This window comes from Phoenix dactylifera, unplaced genomic scaffold, assembly GCF_009389715.1.
Source record: "Phoenix dactylifera cultivar Barhee BC4 unplaced genomic scaffold, palm_55x_up_171113_PBpolish2nd_filt_p 000097F, whole genome shotgun sequence".
Taxonomy (NCBI): domain Eukaryota; kingdom Viridiplantae; phylum Streptophyta; class Magnoliopsida; order Arecales; family Arecaceae; genus Phoenix; species Phoenix dactylifera.
The window spans coordinates 1228406-1248786 of NW_024067681.1; the positions used below are offsets into that span (position 1 = coordinate 1228406).

The window sequence follows — 20381 nt, forward strand, 5'->3', positions numbered from 1 at the left end:
AAGTTTGTTGCCAGGGTCGGGAGCATGGGCGAATGCAGGTGTTGGTGCACAAGGCTGATATTTTAGAAACAAGTCAAGTAAAGAAGCACTTAGGAAGTTTCTGATGCAGATGCTACACCCTTGGAAGAAGATTTGAGCTACTAAGGATTGGTTTGAGAGAAAGAAGGGAAAAGGAGTGTTATATTTGCTGGGTGGACAATAGATTGAGGCTAGGAAAGCTTGGCATGTGTTTTTTTTTTTTTTTTTTTTTTGATGAGATACTCAGCAGTGTTTAAAGGATATATTAGTAATAGTTCTTGGGGAACAGGCCTCTAAGATTTCTTGAGGCACGGAAGAGAATGTGGGAAAGCTACGTGTCACTCCTTGCTTTCTTCTATATATAATTATGTCTTTTCACTATCAAAGTAACAAAACTCGAAGTATTGCTTGGAATCATCTATACATCAAAGTCCAGCAAACAAATGCCGAGCTTTTAATTAAGTCAGAAAGACAATAATCATGCTAGATCAATACCTTAAATAGATAACATGTATATACTTAAACAACAGTTAAGTAAAATAGGTCCTTAGTGAGTCATAATGATAAGAAAAATAGAGACCCACCTGAAAATACAAATTATGCTCAGGAACAATATTATTCTTTTCCAGGACCACCACAGGTCTTCCAGCGATGTCCAGATGTGAATATTTTACCTGCAGTTCCGCTAAATAATGTTTAAAATAGAGCCCTCATGAACTAGCATGAAAAACAAAGAAAACAATTAATCCAACATTTTGCAAAGTTATTAAAGATTCAGGATGCTTTTGTTACCTCTTGCCATTGCCTTGTAGGAAATGGAGCAGAAACAGAAATAGCCTTCGAACCTTCAGGCAAGACAACCTGCAGCCAGCAAGTTAAATTTTATCACACAGAAGACGAAGATTCCAGTCCCAAATGCTTGCTAAAAAATTACTGTAAATCTAATTCCAAAATTTACTGTAAATCTAATTATTAGACCTGCATAAGTAGGAAATGTTATGTAACGCTTTGGAAAAAAATAGTTATATTAATTAAGCAACCTTTAATATGTGCAGAATATTCTGCTCAGGTATCTGAATTCATGAAGATGTATTGCAAAAATAAATGCTCCAAAAGCTAGTTGACCACGTAATCCTTAAATTTTAACAACAAACAAAGAATATTTAAAAGATGGTAAGGAAGACTGAGAACCATTTATTCACATTGGGGGTGAAAGTGGATTGGATAATATCCGTTAGGATCCATTTTCGTATCTGAATCTATCCAGATATGGATAGATATTTGAGCATCTGACTAACATCTATATCCATATCCATATCCATCAAAGAAAAATAGATATGGATATGGTTAAACAACTATCCGATCCGAATCCGAATATCCGATTCCATTTGTAACCCTATTTAATTTTATATAGCACTCATGAACTTTTAAGAAAAATAAATAATCATATTAACATGTTATTAACTTGATTTATCATCCACTTAGTAATATTTTTGATTATGTGGTCATAAAATTTAATTATGTATCCGATTTCCATACTATCAGTATCCGAGTTGTATCCTTATCCATTTAAAACAAATATGAATATAAACATTTGCATCCGACTAACATCCGTATCCGTATCTATATTTATCAAATAAAACAAATATGAATATGGATATGCTGGTAGCTGAACCGTATCTGATCCGATTTCAACCCTAATTCACATTAGGAATGCAACTTAGGCTAGGTTAACCCAAAACTAACCTGATCCAACCTGCAGTTTAGTTGGGTTGGAACAACACCAAGAAAAACTTGGATTGGCCAAGGTAGAAAAATATCGGTTACCTTAATGCAGTTTTGGGTGGGTTTCAGCTGGAGGCTTGATCAACTCAACCCAACCTAAACCCAATGCAAATTGTATAAAGTGGCTAGAACCCCTGCGCAACCTGAAGATAAACTCGATCTAACTCAAATATAGACATACAGTAATATTATACAAATTCTGATTATATAGAACCCAATTCAATCCAACCCAACTCAATTGTGTTTCAATTTGAATAATTTGAAGTAGGTTCAGGTCCAGAATTGAGTGGTCAGGTTCATTCTTGGATTGGGGAAGCTTAGGGTTGGATATTTTGTCGTCAGGTTGGATCTAGTCTGACTCTTCACCCAACCTATATAAGTTTAATCCTTAATTAACATAAATATCAACATCATGGACAAAATGCCACAGCAAAGATCAACTAAATGCTGCTGGCTCGAAGGAACTTGAGGTCAAGTTTTCCCCCAGCCTGGATATTGATATAATCATGGATTAATTAACAAGTTTGAGTCGCAAAAGATTGACCAAATCTCAGTTTAACCAACAAGTTGTTTGATAATGGAAAGCAGGATTCAGAACTCAGTTTCAGTTGACCATGCCAATTGAATTTCAGTTTCAGCAATTTTGGTGACTTCGGTGGTTAAGACTCCACTTTCAGCAACTTAAATAAATCACATAGAAAACTGTCAAAAAAAATAAAAGAATAAGAAAGCTATCACTACTACTATATAAAAGTATCAACATTTTTTTTATGTGAAAAAAATTACCCTATATCCAAATTCACACATAAAGTTTCTCTTATTATGCCCAGAATAAATCTATATGGACTCTAAATGTCCCCTGAGATATTGATCTTTTTAATTTACTTACAATCAGCTACTCCATCCTATCAGCAGTCATGTGCTTGTCTCCCAGCAGCTAAGAGAATGGTCTGCACTTTCTTCTCCACACTCCGCACCCACTATAGAAACACCGAAGAAGACTCAATGACATCTCATAAACCCATGCACCCTAGCCCTCTGCCAACTAAGCCATTTTTTTCTCTCATTCCCACCATGCTTATATGGAGAGGTCTGGTCATCACATTGAACCCTTCACCATCTCTACCACCGTCAAGACTCGCACTTGGCTCCCCCTCCAAACCCTCGCTAGAGTGATCCATGCCCAGCTCCACAAGCATAGCCTCCAGTGCCAGGTCTGACACCAAATAATTTAATTGACCACTACTCCAGTGTAGAAATAGCAACTTAGAACAGAAGAGTTAGAAGCCACCTAGAGGATCTTCAACAAGATTCTAGGGAGCAACATGGCATCCTGGAATTTGGTCTCAAGATATACCAACGCCAAGGACATAGGCCACACTACTGCCATATTCCAATGCATGCAAGAAAGAATACCTCTCGAAATGGGATGCTAAGTGGGTGCACTAATTAAGGAGATATGGAACTGATGAGGTAGATTTTTTTAACAAAATGCCAATAAGAAGCAAGGTATTTTGGATTGTGATGATTTCCAATCATATGCAAAGGCAAGTTGATTTTCCTGGGGAACTCTTTGAATATACAAAAAGGAGGGATCTTTATTGATTGGAATGTCGTGATCTCTCGTTATGTGGATGTACAAAAAGTGAGATCTAGAAAGACGCTTCAGTTACTCAATAGGCTACACAAGCTTGACATGGATGCACAACCTAATGAGATGACATTTTAAATTATTCACTTGTTAAACACAGACAACTTGAACGTTCGACAATTATATACAGAGGTCATATGAGTCAATTGGATCGCTCTCCCCCAGATTTACAAGGTTTTAGATGACGGAAGGTGAGAAGCAAGCGGCCAAGGGGTTGCTCAGCTCATAGGCACTAGGTGGGTTTTTAGGTGAGTACCCAAAGTAAAGAATACAGCACCGGCGGTAGTAGCAGCTAGAGGTGGCACCACTAATAGCAGCAACTGCTGAAGTTGCCACCACTCAAAGCAGGTATTGTTGCTAGAAGCAACCCTAGTGGCGCCTCCATGACTCCACCTTCCCCACCTAAAAAATAAAATGAAAAAAAAAAAGAACTTGAGGAGAGAACAAAATAGGAGGAAGAAAATGGGGAAAATGAGGCATTTACCTCAATTCGATGCCAATTGGCGAAAAGATGCCAACCAACCGGTGCTTGCCCATCTTCGATCAGTGACCATCACCCACAACCCACCGAACCACCACTAGGGTTTACTTAGGGTTTATGGGGAAGATAAGGGAGGATAGTAAAAGACATTGGAAGAGTGAGAGGTAATTGGTGAAGTTAAAAGAGATGCGTAGATTATTGGATCAGCTTGGGCTTTGTGGTTGGGTGCCCAAAACGTTGTAGACCCACATCCGCACCTTATTGCACCCAGATGCTTACTAGAACATAGAACTACGCATGGACGGCCGCCTTACACCCACCCCACAGCAAGCTGATTCAACCTGGCAAGGTGCTAGGGGGTGTGACCTGCATAAATTAGGCACTTGACCTATTTTTTTTAAAACACTGGCTTTTCAAAATTATCTCCTTAAGACCATGCCTCTAACTTGTTCTAACTTGACTCAGTTCTTACCTCAAATTTAGACCCATGGGTTTAGTATGTTTCACGTGCCAAGACCTGAACTCCACTTAAGTTGGGTATAAAGCTTAAGAAATTGGAACCAATTTCAACAAACTTGAATAGATCCAACATTTCCACCTAAGCTAGAAAATGCAGGCAGCTTCCTCAGTGTAAGTTTGGTGTGAATTGGTACCGAGTATTGCCAGGTTGGTAATTGGTACCGAGTATTGGAACCAATTTCAACAAACTTGAATAGATCCAACATTTCCACCTAAGCTAGAAAATGCAGGCAGCTTCCTCAATGTAAGTTTGGTGTGAATTGGTACTGAGTATTGCCAGGTTGGTAACTCACTGATTTACTACTGCTGATTCCATATGTTATAGATCATTATTTTTTATTAGCTATCTTTCTAGACATCTTACATTCATTAGCTTTTGGATTTACCACTTTCGATCCAACTTAACCTCTAAAAACCAACTTAGTGCTTAGGAGCCATGTGGGCCCTTGGCTACCTAGCTATGACCTATAATCATTTAAAATATTGAATAAGATCTAATAAACTAAAAATATTTGTTAAGAATCTAATCGAACCCCATAAACTCATACATGTCCAGAGTCCTAGACCATTAGGAAAGCATGGAAAACTTCTACTCACTCAAGTAACTCTACTTGTCTTGATAATTTACTTTATGCATCTCCAAAAGAGATAATAGCATGGTTGGTCGTACTGCCCTGAACCGTCCGATTCAGGACGTATCAAACGAACCAACAGGGAACTAGGACAATTCACCCTATCGGCTCGAAAAATTAGCCAAACCCCCCATTGGTTCAATTATAAAGCCCCACCCCACCCCCCTCGGGGCGGCTTGCGATCGTTTGGGAGAAGCCCGATTCGTTTCTTAACCATCTCTCTCTCTCTCTCTCTCTCTCTATCTCTCTCTCTCTCTCTCTCTCTCTCTCCCCCCCCTCCCCCTGCTAGGGTTAGGGTTAGGATTTAACCCTCGGCCCTAATAGCAGGTACAAAGAAGAGAAATGGCCACATCAACAACCTCAAGAAAACTCTCAGGCCTTAATTCTATTCGGTCAGCTAATGAAAGTTGAAAATTCAAAATACACAAAAGAAAGATGAGTTTACATGTAACCAGTTTCAGTATGATTATAAACTACAGCAATCCATCTATTTTTAGAAAAAGAAAAATCAACACATGTTCATCACACTACATGGAGAGGACTTCCAGTGACCCAAAAGCTAAATGTTAAATTATACTAGACTTCAACTAGTAATTGGACCTTAAGAAAGATCTTAACAGGTGCTCCCAAATGACTGGTCCTGATCTGGAAATCACCACTAAAGTGAGTGAGGACATTAACAAGTTAAAAGGTTTTATTTGTTAAACTTGCTAGATCATCATAGCTTAATGGGACAGGGTACTGTATTTTGGTCAATTAGACTAGTGCCCCAGCATCTTAAAAAGTATACCTAAAATTTAACTCAGTAGAAAAGTTATTCCACCAAAAAATCCTCAATGGACCTGGGGAGGAAAATAACTCCAAAATAATATCTAGTTCATCATCTGAACAGTTGAACACATCAAACACCACTCTGAGCAAAAAGAAATTCAGAATTTTTAGAAACCAGCACCCAAAAACAACCACCAAAACACTAAATTATAGCACCCAATTTACAGTCTTCAACAACACCATAGAAACTAGAGAAGAAGGGTCTACTACACTTGAATAGGTGGAAATGAAAAAACTTATGACATGGTAGGAGCCTGGAAAACTTCTCACCTTCCATATTGGCAAGCTGGCATGTTTTAAGATCCAAGCAACATTCTAGCAAGTATGTCCCATCAAGTTATGGAGGCGTCAGTTATGGTTGTGACTTGTGAGGAGAGAGAGCTGATAACTAAGAACAGTAATGTGGATCATTAAACCTACTTGTGGCTTGTACCTGAGTACGTACCTCAATCATACACCCTATGACCTCCCAGGCGAGTCAGGGTTTCACTTTTGAGAGGTGTAGTCCCTTAATTTTCGGCCCCCAAAAAAAGGGTCCTGGTTATAGTAGATTAGGCTATGCAAGCACAAGAGCCAAGCTGCCAAGGTTAAGGCTTGAGGTGGGGTTGGGTGGCTCTGGCCTCCCCAGTTTAATAGAAAAAAGAAAAAATCCGACTTGCGGCTTGAGATACTGATCCATCCTATGATCTCACAAAACCAAAAGTATGAGGAGGTGAAAACAATTACAAAGTACTATACTGCAAGAAACAGTAAATCTACAGTTAAGACAAAGGAGCCACTAGAACCCCTAGCAAGTTCAAGGTGTCAATCCAACCTACTATATTTTCCTTTTTGAAAATCATAAATAATTACAGAAAATAAAAAAAATTAAAATAATTGAGAATAATGACAAGGCCGCTCTCCAAAAATTGAATAGGACACCAACAGCTAACAGGATTCCACATCCACCTAATAGTTGGATTAAAAATTGAATGCAAAGTGAGTGCACTATGCATGTTAACCTAAATTACAACTCATGAGCCTTATACCATGCATATGTGCATAAGATTACGAACCAAAATATGATCCATGAACACTCAAGAAACATTCTGGTAGCTCGGAACCAGACATCAACCCTTTGTATCTTGGTGTCTTATTTCCTATATAAGGCAACTTTCAGCAAAAGGGGGCTTATTACTATAGTGTGAAGACCAGATAGCATGGGCATTGACTATGCTCAGAGTTTTAAGGCATTTTCAAACTTCAAACACCAAGAAACCTTATGTACAGATCCTACAAGATATTAGCAATGCCTCGCTTTGATGACTGCCTAAGAGAATGTTTTTCATAAACAACAAGCTAGCATATCCTGTTTAAATTCTACACAAAAACATGTAAGACAAAATCGTATATCATGGTTATATCGAGAGCCACATAAAAGAAGTCAAGCACTAAGAAGAAAATCCTAGAAAAAATATCCCATTTTACACAAGAAAGGATGCATCAAGTTGCACAATTAGATATGACATCATGCATATAATTGCACAATGTATGAGCGGTACCGCCTTGTACCAGGATGCAAACCATACCATACCATACCAACCCGTATTGTCTACTTTCAGATGTTACCATGATAAAAAGTAAGAAAAGGGGTTGGGAACTATCTCAGCATGGGTGCATACCGACCGTACTGAACTGGTAACGTACCAGTATGGCACTTGTACCGAGATTATGGACCTTGCATAAAAGACTTCATGCTTAAAAAAAAAGTTGTATAAATACAAAGGGGATGGGATGTTGTTATGACCACAAGAGATAGTGACAAATGTGGAACATAAAGCACTAACATAATACAACTAAACATGCAAGTAAAAATACTAGTAAATAGTACATGACCCTCAGTCAGAACAATGCTTTTTGCATAAATTTAACATTTGAAACTGCAGATGTTGACTGACTAAAAGAATAAGATTCACCACAAAACAGAGCGATTTTCGAGATATGAATATATAATTTAACGTGTGCCATGAAGCAATATAGCATGTTATGATATTATAGGATAAGTAAACTTGCCTCGACAATTAGATTGTCAATGACAACCTCAGCCATGGGACAGCCAAATGTGATGTTAAGGACTCGCTTTCCCTCTGACTCAAATAGAAAGTCTTGCAATGGCAAACCATAGCCAATAGTAAAGGATGTTCTCCACCCACCAAATATTGGAAATCTGGGTTCAATTTCAAGTTGTGTCTGCAATGGAGATATTTGTATTGTTAATATTAGATATCTCAATACAAAATATCTGAGCCCTTCTGATCACCATATATGTGACAAAGATTTACTAAAATATTAACATCAAGTTATGCCGTACTGGCCCAAACCAGGCGGTACGGGGCATACTGTACTGTACTGGTTCGGTACCGGTATCCGGTATGGATGGCGTACCGAATGTCCAAAAAAATCTCGTACCATACCGTACCGATACTGTGCTAGTATAGCACCGATACGGGGTCCGATACTGAAACAGCGAACCTTGATTAACATATTACCCTTCTAGAATCACCCCACACATGTGATGTTGATATATTGCCGATTTCATCTCTATAATAAATTGAATGAGCCCTTGGTGGCAATCGTGCAATAAGTTGCCTGAATGATGACGCTCCGCTTATTGAGGGCCTGTATTGATAGTCAATCCTGCAAGAAAGGGGGCAAATAAGAAGCATATACATTTGGTCAGTTGAAACCACTGATTAGAAAAAGAAGATAAACACGAACCTAGAAAATCCTCCTTTAGTCCCGGCACCTCCATGAACAAGGCTGTAGTGTTCAGTAACCTGTACATTACCCCAATGCGAAATCTCTATCTCTCGCACTAGTTCCCGTGCAACTACAAAAGGATGGTTGTTTTCAAAATGAACAACTATAGGTGAGTAAGAGAGGGCAGGGACATTTTCATATGGCCCATATCTAATTTCTGATTCCACAAGTTTTGTATTAGGATATTTTGTATATGATTCAACCCTTCGACTGGGCAATCTGATACCAAGTGTCTGAACCTTAACAGCATAAGGTGACAAGTAGTGGGCGCTATCCTGATATAGAACAAGTTGAACATCAGCTTGAGTGATTTCCTCAGGAAATGGTTTTAGAGAACGTGTAAATACAGTCAAGACATCCAAAGTCACGGTCTCCCGCTTCTCCAATCCTTTTGGTAACGAGACTGAATAAAAAGTCAATTCTGGGGGCACTCCTTCAGGCTCAACACGTGCAGTTGGCAGACTACTAGACCCTTGTCCTTTTCCTTTTCCTTCAATATATATTGTCTTTATAGTTGCCAGGTTTTCTGCCTGGCTATTGGGAAAGGCCAGCAACACCTCGGAGACAGCACCAGCACCAACATTCTCTACCTATAAATGAAAAGGTCAAAAATGCAAAACAAAATTCTAATTAATAAGCAATTCTCAGAATTAAACAAAATGATAGGAATGTGCTACTAATGAATTAACCCATCTAGAAGCGCAGATCACTGATCAAGATAATTCATATGTCATAATCTGGAAAAACTTTTGCCTATTTACATGTTTAAGCATTGGTAGTCAGCATGTAACTGGAAAGAACAAGACACATAACAAGCAACCATAAAAACTCAAGCCAAGTTGGAGTCTAAAGCCAGTACAGCATGATCTGACTTATAACAAATGGACTGTTCTATTAGTATTAAAGCATTGCTTGCCTAAGAATCCACATGTATTTTGAACTCAAACTAAACTTTGAACATGAGACATAACATGCAACCACAAAACCTCAAGCCAAGTGGAAGTCTAAAAGTAGTCCAGCATGATCAAACTAACAATAAACGGACTGCTCTATTGGTATTAAAGGATTGCTTGCCTAAGAACGCACATGTATTTGGAAGTCAAACTAATTTATTCCTTGATTCTTTTGAAGCATTAAAAGAAAATTATTAAAAAAAAACCTTGATCACATCACTTATTTTGTTGAAGCTACACCCCTTGCTATTTTTCCGTTGTCAGATGGCAAGTTGGTGCAAAAAGTGATAAATAGACAGTGGTTCAAACTTGCATTTTATCCATCATACATAATCGAATGGAGAACACCAAGGTACATTTCTATGTGGATGGAGTAGTTTCAAATGATGAGATAAAATAGGGGAGCTGCTAGCTGAAATATGTTCAAAAAGCATTGCCAGATGAGAAATGGAAATAATTTTAACCAAAACAGCATATAAATAGTTTAATTATTACCTGTCAGCATACTGTAAGATTTCATTGATCCATATCATACTTAAGTAACTTCAGAGGAAGGTGAAAGTATCAATAAATAAATGGCTGCATGAAACTACAGGAGAGCATGTAGTTTAGCCTTTTTCTTTTTTTCCCTTTTCACTTGTTCCTCCTTTTTCCTTTCCTTTCTAACTTGAGCTCCCCTAAGCACTTTATACAGCAACAAGTTCACTAGTAAATATGTTTCTGTCCTCATGATACTTCATTATTTTCTTTTCTTTACATCATTGTTTTGAAACACAGAAGTAGCAAAGCAGATAGAAGACTGATTATTAATTGTATTTCATTATTTGACACACGTGTACAGCAGATATATTACTGTGTTTTTAGTTAATGGAATTTGGTTAGTATTGCACAAAAGCATGATAATAGATCTCAATTTTCGTTCTCTCTGCAATGGAAATTTCTAAAAGATCTCTAAACTTTGTTTTTCCTCAAGTTAATAATCGACTTTTAAAAGGTAAACTTTGGGGAACACAAGTACAACTAGGGGGCAAGAAAAGATGTAAAGAAAGCCATTAGAATATTTTAAAAAATTGTGTTGTTGCAATTATCAATATAATATATTAAAATCAAAGTCATATAAAAAATCATCAATTCTTAACTATTATTTAAAGATCATGTGAAGTATTACAACAACAATCAGACAAGCATAAGAAAATATAGCTCATTATTATATTATTTTTATCATTTTAATAAAATCTTAGAAAATCCTACAACTATATAAATATGCCTAGATTTCTTCCTGGTGAAAAATTTCATCTTATTCTCAAAACACACATTTATAAAAAAAATTCCTGATTCTCAAAATATACTCATAAAATTTCATTTATTATGTCTAAAATATACCCTAATACTTCTTCCCTGTTCACCTTATTCCCAACATCCATACTTCCACAAATATATAAATATACAGAATGTATCCGACACTATGTTATTGTCTCTGAGGTTCAGGTGTCGGATGGCAGGTTCATAACTAAGCATCAAATCCCTTTAATATCTAAGAATTTCTTCTTAAATAGCTATGACGAAATGTCACACCAACGTCCACACCAAAGTGTCAGGTGCAAGTACTTTAGGCTAAATCAAAAGTTCCGAATAACATTGACTACCATAGCTCCTCTAAGTAGGCATTAGATATCTAGACTAATAAAAATATTTTTGGTAAATATACTATAAGGTTTCAGTTCATTATGCCCAAAATATAGCCCTAGGTTTCTAAGAAGCTCACCGACTATCAAGACAGGTTATCATGCTGGAAATATACCCCCAATATTTCTTTCTTGTGAAAGCTTTTACTTTATTCCCAAAATACACTTTCATTTGTTTTCATTTTTAGGATGCCCAAAATATACACCTAAGTTCCTAAAAGACCCACAAACCGCCAGTTGAGTTTGTCATTCTGGTATAAACCGCTGAATGCAACGAAGGGGAAGAAGGAGGCAAAGACTCTCAAGGGAACCACTTGGTTAGATATGTTTATCGGGTTGCTTCCAAAGATTACAGCGACTCTTATATTACATGACATACCATACGGTAGAGACAGGAGCATGAAATTATCAAACAATACCCAAAATCAAATTGGCCCTGTAGCCGAGTAGACCGTATCATTTTTTTGATATTATTAATTGAATTATTTAATTTTATGAGTTAGATATTGTAGAAGGATTTGCTAGGATATATAAAATTGTTTTCCGACTTCATTCAAAATGCTAAATTTTAGCTGTATATTTTTGGAGTTCTATGGGCATATGCACATATGATTTATGTTTTATAAAGAAATATGCTGAAGCTAAAGAGATTTACCATAAACTAAAACACTTCAATTGTTGCAAAAGCAGATTAGTTTGCTGATTCATAACCATATACTAACCACACTTTCCTAACAGTCTGAATTGAGATAGTTGCAAGTGACAGTTTACTGGCTTTTTAATTGAAATTTTAGGTTTGTTGCCTTCATGTCTCTACTACCATATAAAGCAAATTCCCCCTACGATGTCCAATCAACTACACATTCTACCACCTCCAACCTTTAGAATACTACTTATATAGCTTTATCCATTGTTTTATATATCGATGGGCCAGCAGGGTGTACCACTATCCCGAGTATCATGACAAGACTAGTCAGGCAATGGACTGAGATGGTACAAGACATCCACCATCCAAAGTGTCGAGATGCAGGCTGTTCCGATTCATGAAAAAACTGGGATAGCGCTATCCCATGATATTTAAAACCTTGTCTTTACCAAATAAACTGGTTCTGGCTTAGATTTTTCTCTTTCCTCTAAGAGAAAGCAGGAAAATTATTATTTTCAGCTGAAATAAATTTAAAAAATAACAATGAGATCATCGTTTTCCATTTTTCTTCTCATGTGCACTATTATATGAAAGACTTTCCATGTCATTGCCACTGACATCCTGAGCTGTATAATAACATGGCACATAAAGTTGACATCTGAATAGGATAAGGCATGCAAGTTATAATTATTGCCAATTGCTTCTACAGTTTTATTAATATATGTAAGACAAGATTATCTGCAGCTTTGAGGTTGCGGCACCGAAGCTCAAGTTCGATAATAAATACTTCACCAAATTCTCTTTGTATTAATGCATGCATGGGCATTGAGCACAGCCACATTAAGTTTTGCCTATAAACAAATGTTTCTCCTATCTTAAATTAGACCAAGCAGACAGCATCTTGAAATTGAATGTTTCAAGTTTTAGAAATTGCTACAATCATTCGAACAACTTGCCTTGAAAGACTGAGTAAAAGATAAATATAGTACTAAAAAAATATAAAAGTCATTTCTCTTATGATTTTTCCAAAACTAGAGCAAGATTACATCAGAATCAGCTAGTAGATACAAGTAATGTTATCATGCAAAAATGAAGTGACACAGCAACGAAAAGCATTATAAATTGTTAAAGCTCCCACAAATGCCCTGAAGATCATAAAGAAGAATAAAGTAACAACAGTTACCTTTAATGAGGATAGGACTCGTACGATGTGCGAAGTCAAATCAATCTGTTAGAAAAGAAAACTCTCATGTGGTCAACAGCAACATCAATGAGAAATAAACCTCAATTTAATAACAAAATTCAAATAATTATTTTAGCTATTATCTATTAACAAAATTATGTAAATTTATTCGTTAAAGACTAATATAAGTTGCATAAAAAAGAACAAATTTCAGCAAAGATTGGGATGTAACAGCAAGGATTCTCTTCCCCACCCCCCACCTCTCTCTCTCGTGCATGTATGTCTCTGTGTAGAAGCCTTGAGAGGCCACGTGATCTAAGCAGATTGCTTAAATGAGTTTTTCATGAATGCCCGAAGCTCTGTTCAAATGTAAATGGGCTAATCCAAGCTTCGCATGATTACAAAAACAAGTCTACCTAGAGCTTTAGGCCTGATCTGCTCGAGCTCAGCTTTTTTACACCCGTACTGCCAGTCAAGAAAATACACAGATTGTTTTATTTACTGAACATCCATGCATGTCCGCATGGGGTGTATAAAGCCAATTATGAGTCAAGATCTCAAATGGCATATGTTCCCATACTTTATTCGTTCAAGTTATATTTCTCTCTGCTTTCTTGTCTTCAGACCTCAAACCAGGGCCGGCCCGACCCTTAGGCGACCTAGGCGGCCGCCTAAGGCCCCGGCCCAAAGGAAGGCCCACCGCTGGGCGTAGCTGAAGGTAGAGCTACAGTAAAATTTTGAATTTTCAGCGGATCCAATAGTTCCGATCGTCCTCGTGTCTAACGAACTCGGCAAAACCCTAGCTCGCCGGGAGTTCTATATTTATTTTATCCGACTCCCATGAGATAAAAAGGCCCTCTGGGATGCCGCTGTTTGCTTTCTTCGCCGAGGTCGGCTTCCGATACCCTAGCATTACAAGCCCAACATCCCCTACGAAATGGTAATAAAATTTTCCTCTTCTCCCTCCGATTCGATTGTACTCGAGGTTTTGATATCTGATCTCTCCTTTTATTCTTAGGACTGGTGCCGAAGAAGGAGAAGGCTCCTCCCCCGTCTTCCAGGCCGAACAAGTTCGGTGGAGGGAAGCAGAAGAAGAAGGTAATGCGATATGGTTTTAGGTTAGTGTTTGGGAATCGGGGGATTTTGATGTTGGATTGGCTAACTAGGGTTTGGATTGCAGAAGTGGAGCAAGGGAAAGCAAAAGGAGAAGGTGAACAATGATGTGCTCTTCGATCAGGCGAGCTATGATAAGATGCTCTCCGAAGTTCCAAAGTACAAGCAGATCACCCCCTCTGTGCTGTCTGAAAGATTAAGGGCAAAAGATCTCACCTTTATTATCGATCTGTTCTTTATTTCTGGATTTAGTCATGATATATGAGTATCCTTGGGCCGCGGGAGCTCTTCAAAATCCCTAAGGGTTCGCGAGGATTCACCATTAGACACTCAACGGTCTTCAACTTTCAGGACATTTCTGGTCGAATTCGCTTCCCTCGATCTCAGCTCTCGATTCATTTCCTCTATTTATCAGTTTTCTCCTCGATTTTTCTGGGCAAATTTTCGCCCATTTGATCGAAATCAGTGGGGTTTTTTTTTGATTTTTTTGAGCGAATCTCTGGTTCGCAGGATCATGTCGGATCTCGATGTTCGGGGCAGTGGAAGAATCTTTGGATTATTCTACTGAAAGCCACAAAGTTTGGATTTTGGTGGGATTTTATTTAAATAGGGAAAGATGGAGGCAGGAGCGGCTTTGAGTTTGCAATCCTGTTCTTAGATCGGATGCGAAAAGGCTGGGAAGAAATCTGGAGGGTTCTTGTTGTTCTTGAGGGGATGTGGGGAGAAGAAGAGGGGTTTCAGATTTATTTAATGATCACCCTTATGCTTTTTTTTTTTTGGTAATTTGTTTCTCAGCATCAGCATTGCATTCCCCTGTTTCTTAGTGCTGCATGTATGTATGTAACTTGTCTGCTCTTTATGTTTCTGGCTTGGATTTATGGCCTTGAGACACATGTTAGCCATGCCTTTGCATATGGAAGCTCTATATTGATGTGAAGTGGCCAATATATTGATGCCTTAAGACACATGCTGAACGGCAGTGCTGTTGCTGGTGCATATATTTTTTCTTGTGTATCATAAGATGAAGATAGAAAATTGTTTACTTCTCTATGAGAAGAAGTGCATTATAGATGTTGCTTCTTGCTAATTTATAGAAGAGGCATGTATTTTTAAATTGAACTATTCTGTAATGTATTCCCATTACCTTTTCTGTGCTTGTGTTCGTTATGGATACACAAGAACAAAAAAGAAAAATCTCATTGCAATCCTCTTGTGCTTCCTTGTTTGCACAAATAGGTTATATGAGTTGCACAGTTAAAATTTTCAATTATTTATTATCATGTTAATGTGGTGACCCAATCAATTGGACTTGTCATTTAGATTGTTTTGGAAATTTTTAGTTTCTAATGTAATTTTGACATTTCTATGCATAGTTGCTGTTTTGTAGTATTTTAATGAATCTTCGGTACAAAAGTTTGATTAGTAATTTTGCATCTCAAAAAGCAAAGCGAATTAGGTTTATATAAAATTTTAAAATATTTTATACTTATTAAAAAAATTTATTATTTAAATAAAAGGCCTCTCTTAATGAGTTCGCCTTAGGCCCCCAAATGCATTGGGCCGCCCCTGCCTCAAACCCCCACCCAAAGGGCCTAATTTTTCAAAAGGAACCTTTTTTTAAGAGGACTTTTCAATTCAGCTCTCAGAACAAATCCATAGCCTCAACAACCATCCGCCTTAAAATCTATTTGTATCACTATCTCCTCACCTCTTCCCTACGCATCAAAATATGCCTGTGCTTATGGATTCATATAAGATACTGTTTCGCGCTTTTCTCCAATTAGAATCCGGTTTATGGCCATTAGATGAAAACCCATTAGAGATTTTACCCAAAAATAGATTTTTTTTTCATTAGCAACTCCGGATCAAACCTTTTCCAGATAGAAATAAACTAAAATTAGCGATAAGTTGCTTCAAAAAAAAAACAAAAAAAAACAAAAAAAAATCGAGAATGGAAGGACGGGGCAGATGAGAAGATGGGCTCACCCGTCGATCGACCCTCGAGATCACCAGATCGGAGCGTGCTGTGGAGGATAGAATCGAGAGCGAGAAGAGCAGGAGAACGAAGTGAGGCACCGTCGGCATCATCTCCCTCGATCGGGCCAGAGTTAGGGATTCGAGACTCGAGACGGGGACTTTTGTAGTCACATAGGGGGCCAAATCCACGAGCGTCGGTTCGGATAACATTCAATGAGATTACATGTACGGCCTCAAGATCACCGTCCATCCGCGATTGTACTCATCACTGATGGAGGGCAAGCCGCCTGTAAAACTTGTATTGGAATTTTTTTTTTTGGTCTACTTACCCTTCTAAATATTAAAATTTATATAAATATTTTTTAAAAATTACTATTTACACATATATTTTTATAAAATATTTATTATATATATTTTATTTTATTTTATTTTTTAATATATTCGTACCATCTAACATCGTTAGAAAATTAGCAGTTTAAACTTAAAAATAATTGAAATACTCTTGAGCGTGAATGAGTCCTTGATTTCCAACATTACTGCTACCGCTATCGCTCACTCTGAGCGCGAAAACAAAATAGGTATTGAGGGCGACTCGGCCACTGTGGTTGGTTAGATTAAGGGTGGCTCTAGCTCAATGAAAGCTACCCTCTGCTTCGGAATATTCGAGCTATGGTGAGCAATGGAGTGACCTTTTAGGCGAAGTATGTATCCAGAGTGGTAAACGAGGCCGTAGATTGGGTGGCGTCTTACGTAGCCAGTCACTCTGGAGGCACCCTATGGGTTGGGATGGAAAAGCTGCTTAGAGTGTTCCAGGACTGACTTTATTGGATATATCCATATCAAATATGTATGAATCATTCATTTTAGCAAAAAAAATAAAAAAAAAAATAAAGACATTCTGAGTATAGAAAAAAATGGCAAGTAATTCAATAGCATGATTCAAGATCTCAATTAAACTATATTATCGTTTCTCATGGCCAAATATTTTGATTATTCAAAATAAAAAATGATGGAACAAGTGTTCTGCCTGCTGCCATGGAAGAGCAGCGTTCTTTGGTTTCTCCTAACGACTCTGCTCTTCATCCAAGAAGTCCTTGATCTCTAATGTCACTGCAGCCACAGCCGTCCTCCTGAGAAAATGTTGGAAAAAGTGTTCTATCTGCTGCTATGAAAGAGAGGCAATGGACAATGAACTCTCACCGATGTGGAGCATGCACAAAACACCAACAAACCAGTACAAAAACAATCGAAGCACTCCCCCCCCCCCCCCCCCCCCCCCCCCCTCCCGCGCCCTGGTGAGACGGGCTAGGACTCTACCCGCTTAGCCCAATTGTTTGATGACTAGCTCGTGGAGAGGATCCGGTCAGTACCGGTTCCAGTTTTCCCTAGTCCTAATGTGCGGGTATGAAGCTTGACATGCAGCTCTAGAGTCGAGGTTTGCGATGTTCTCGGCCTTCTCCAAAGTGGGCAGGACACAGGGGTCGACTGCGCTTGGTTATGGCGGTTCGGTTTGCATTCAAGGGCAATGTTGTTTTTCTGGAAGGTTGCCTAGGATAGGCTACCAACGAGGCTAGTCCTGAATAGTAGGGGCATACAGATTCCTTCCCAGTGCCCCTTCTACCATGCATTGTTCCAGTGCCACCATACCAGAAGGATTTGGGAGCTAGCCAGGGTTCCTCCCAGTGACTCGGCATCCTTTCTGCAAATGACTAGATGGTGGCTGGCATCACTACACTCCAGGCAGGCGACTATAATGATAACATATATGGCATATCAAATCTGGCTATTTAGGAATGCCTGGACGTTTGACAAGAGTTGTCTCCCCCCGCGGCTCGTGGTTGAGCGAGCTTGGAGCCAGGCAGCTGAGGTTATTCAGTCACATTTATCGGATGGACCCTTGATAGCTCGAGACACCTAAGGCTCCTTTTTTGCTCATTGAGCGTTCCGTACGGTGTTTTTCACATGGAAGCCCCCACCCCCGAACTTCCTCAAGGTAAATTTCGATGGATGTGTACTTGATGGTGGGAGTAGGGGAGGGCAGGCTTCATCATCAGAGGTCCGGACTTCAGGATGATTGCGGCTGGGGGCTGCCAGATCTTCGACATCTCGGTTCCGGGGCGGAGTTGAGGGCATTCTGGTCCGGTTTGAGTTATGTCCGATGCATTTTGCCTGCATGTGTTGTAGTACTAGTGGGCGATTCGACGACAGTCATCGGTTGAATCTAGCAGAGTGCGGGTGGTGTGGGCGATAGCCCCCTGTTGCTCAGGGACATTTGGGCTATGGTGTGGGTGGGATGGCCATTCAGGCAAAGCATGTGTACCGTGAGGTTAATGAAGCAGCAGATTTGGTAGCCTCTTACGTGACTAACTATTCTGGGGAGACCCTTTGGCTAGAGGAGGAGGACTTACCCGGAGCGCTTTGAGAATTGTTATCTTGTAACTTTTTTGGATGTATCCGTACCCACCATGTATGATGCATCCGCTATAGGAAAGAGAGAGAGAGAAAAAGAGAGAAAGAGGAGAGAAGAGGCATTCTTAGGTTTCTTGCTGAGCGGACCGTGCTCCTCATCCAAAAAGTCCTTGATCTCCGCCACCGTCCCCCGAGCGCGAATGAGTCCTCAATTTTCAACAACATTGCCGCTGTTGCCACCCTCCTGAGCGCGAGATCAAGAAAGGCAGAGAGAACAACAGCGAGGTTATGTCAGCTGTTTTAATAAAAAGTTCTGAACATAGAAAAAAAAGGCGAGTAGTTTAATAGATTAGCATGATTCAAGATCTCCATAAAACTATATCATCTCTCATGGCATAATATTACGGATATTCAAAACAAAAATGTTGGAAAAATGTTCTAATTGCTGATGCAGAAGGGCAGCATTCTTTGGTTTCTTGCTGAGTGGATTGTCTTCCTCATCCAATAAGTTCTTTGAGATTACTACAACCACGCCACTTCCCGAGAGCGAGGGAGGGCGAGTGCAAAAGCGGGAGAAGGTGAAGTTTTCCTTCATTTTAAGGTGTCTAAATTGTGCATTTTCCCTTTTTTTTCAGGTTTTTTTTTTTTTCGGATTTTGGGGAGAGATCTAGCTTTCTATTATATAGATAGATAGATATTGTACAGTCAAAAATTAAAATAATAAAAAAAATGCGTTCGAGAACCACTTTGAAGTAAGAGTCGCAATTTATGATCTGATCTATCCATCTGATCCACAAACAATCCGCTTTAAGCAGATTTGGATTTTGACATAAACGGATTTGAATAGGTCAATTTATCCAAACTAATTTATTAAATAGGTTAGATTCCAGTTTAAATCTTTGATCCATTTAATCTGTTTTGACTCATTTAATAATTGGGCCGGATTATGACCTCTTATGGTTCAAATCTGGCCCGAGAGTGACCATGCCGGTGGAGCCAAAGGAGCTGCCAGTGCTGAAAGGGGAAGACGGGAGCCACCTCTTGCGCGACAACTGTGGTCCTGCACAAAGCCTCACCGGTATTCCCGGTGAGAACCCTTTGACGATCAAGTTAGAGTGAGTAAATTTGGTCCAACCAAAGGTCCCTTAGAAATTACCTGACCGAGCTATTTATAGCGTCGGTGGAGTGGCCCAGGTGACGGAGGTACTATCAGTCCCCATCATGAGGGGGGTATGGCTCTGAACCGGATGGCGTGCAGCTCAGGTAGGCTGGTGACGTGCGGTACAACCCATTCTTAAGAATGGTAGGGCGTTGACAGTCATAGCAGGGTATGGCCGGAGTAGCCAAGGTGTCGTTTGACTGCTGTTGGCCGGTTACGGAGACATGACACGGCAGTGTGGTAGAGTACGACCATGTAGGTGGGCGTAGGCCCACACAAGGATGTGGTCGTTGACGAGGCCGAGCTCATTAAGTAGTCGCGTCATGCATTCGGCGAGGTCGGCTTGGTGGAGACTGGGAGTAGTTCGATTATCCAAGTTCCGAGGTATACTCGAGGGAGTGCTCCAAGCTCGAGGGTCGGAGTGTATGCTGTGTATCGCTGGGGTTGGCATCTCAAATTTGGTCGGGACGGGTTGACGTTTGTCTGGAGGCACCCCGAACTTGGTCGAGGAAGTTGGCGAATATCTGAAGTTAGTAGAGC

The 20381-nt window shown here is 39.3% G+C and overlaps 1 protein-coding gene and 1 long non-coding RNA gene across 5 annotated transcripts in view; both read right to left on the reverse strand.

The window, feature by feature from the left end:
* LOC103704938 (dolichyl-diphosphooligosaccharide--protein glycosyltransferase subunit 1A) overlaps positions 1-16526 on the reverse strand; it is a 30696-nt gene extending 14170 nt beyond the window's left edge. For all 4 annotated transcript variants that reach the window (XR_003385244.2, XR_003385245.2, XR_003385246.2 and 1 more), the window contains exons 1-7: positions 16283-16526; positions 13184-13228; positions 8675-9306; positions 8446-8593; positions 7970-8146; positions 811-879; positions 603-692 (exon numbers count right to left, since the gene is read on the reverse strand). Coding sequence is in view for 1 of the 4 variants with exons in the window: in XM_008788463.3 (XP_008786685.2) it covers positions 603-692; positions 811-879; positions 7970-8146; positions 8446-8593; positions 8675-9306; positions 13184-13228; positions 16283-16483 (1362 nt within the window). In the remaining 3 variants the exon portion in view is untranslated. The remainder of the gene's footprint in view (positions 1-602; positions 693-810; positions 880-7969; positions 8147-8445; positions 8594-8674; positions 9307-13183; positions 13229-16282) is intronic.
* On the reverse strand, positions 2584-7963 carry LOC120104764. The gene is made up of 2 exons (XR_005507137.1): positions 3939-7963; positions 2584-3856 (listed from the first exon to the last, which is right to left on the reverse strand). It is a non-coding gene; the product is annotated as an uncharacterized LOC120104764 (long non-coding RNA).
* Positions 16527-20381: the final 3855 nt, after the last annotated feature.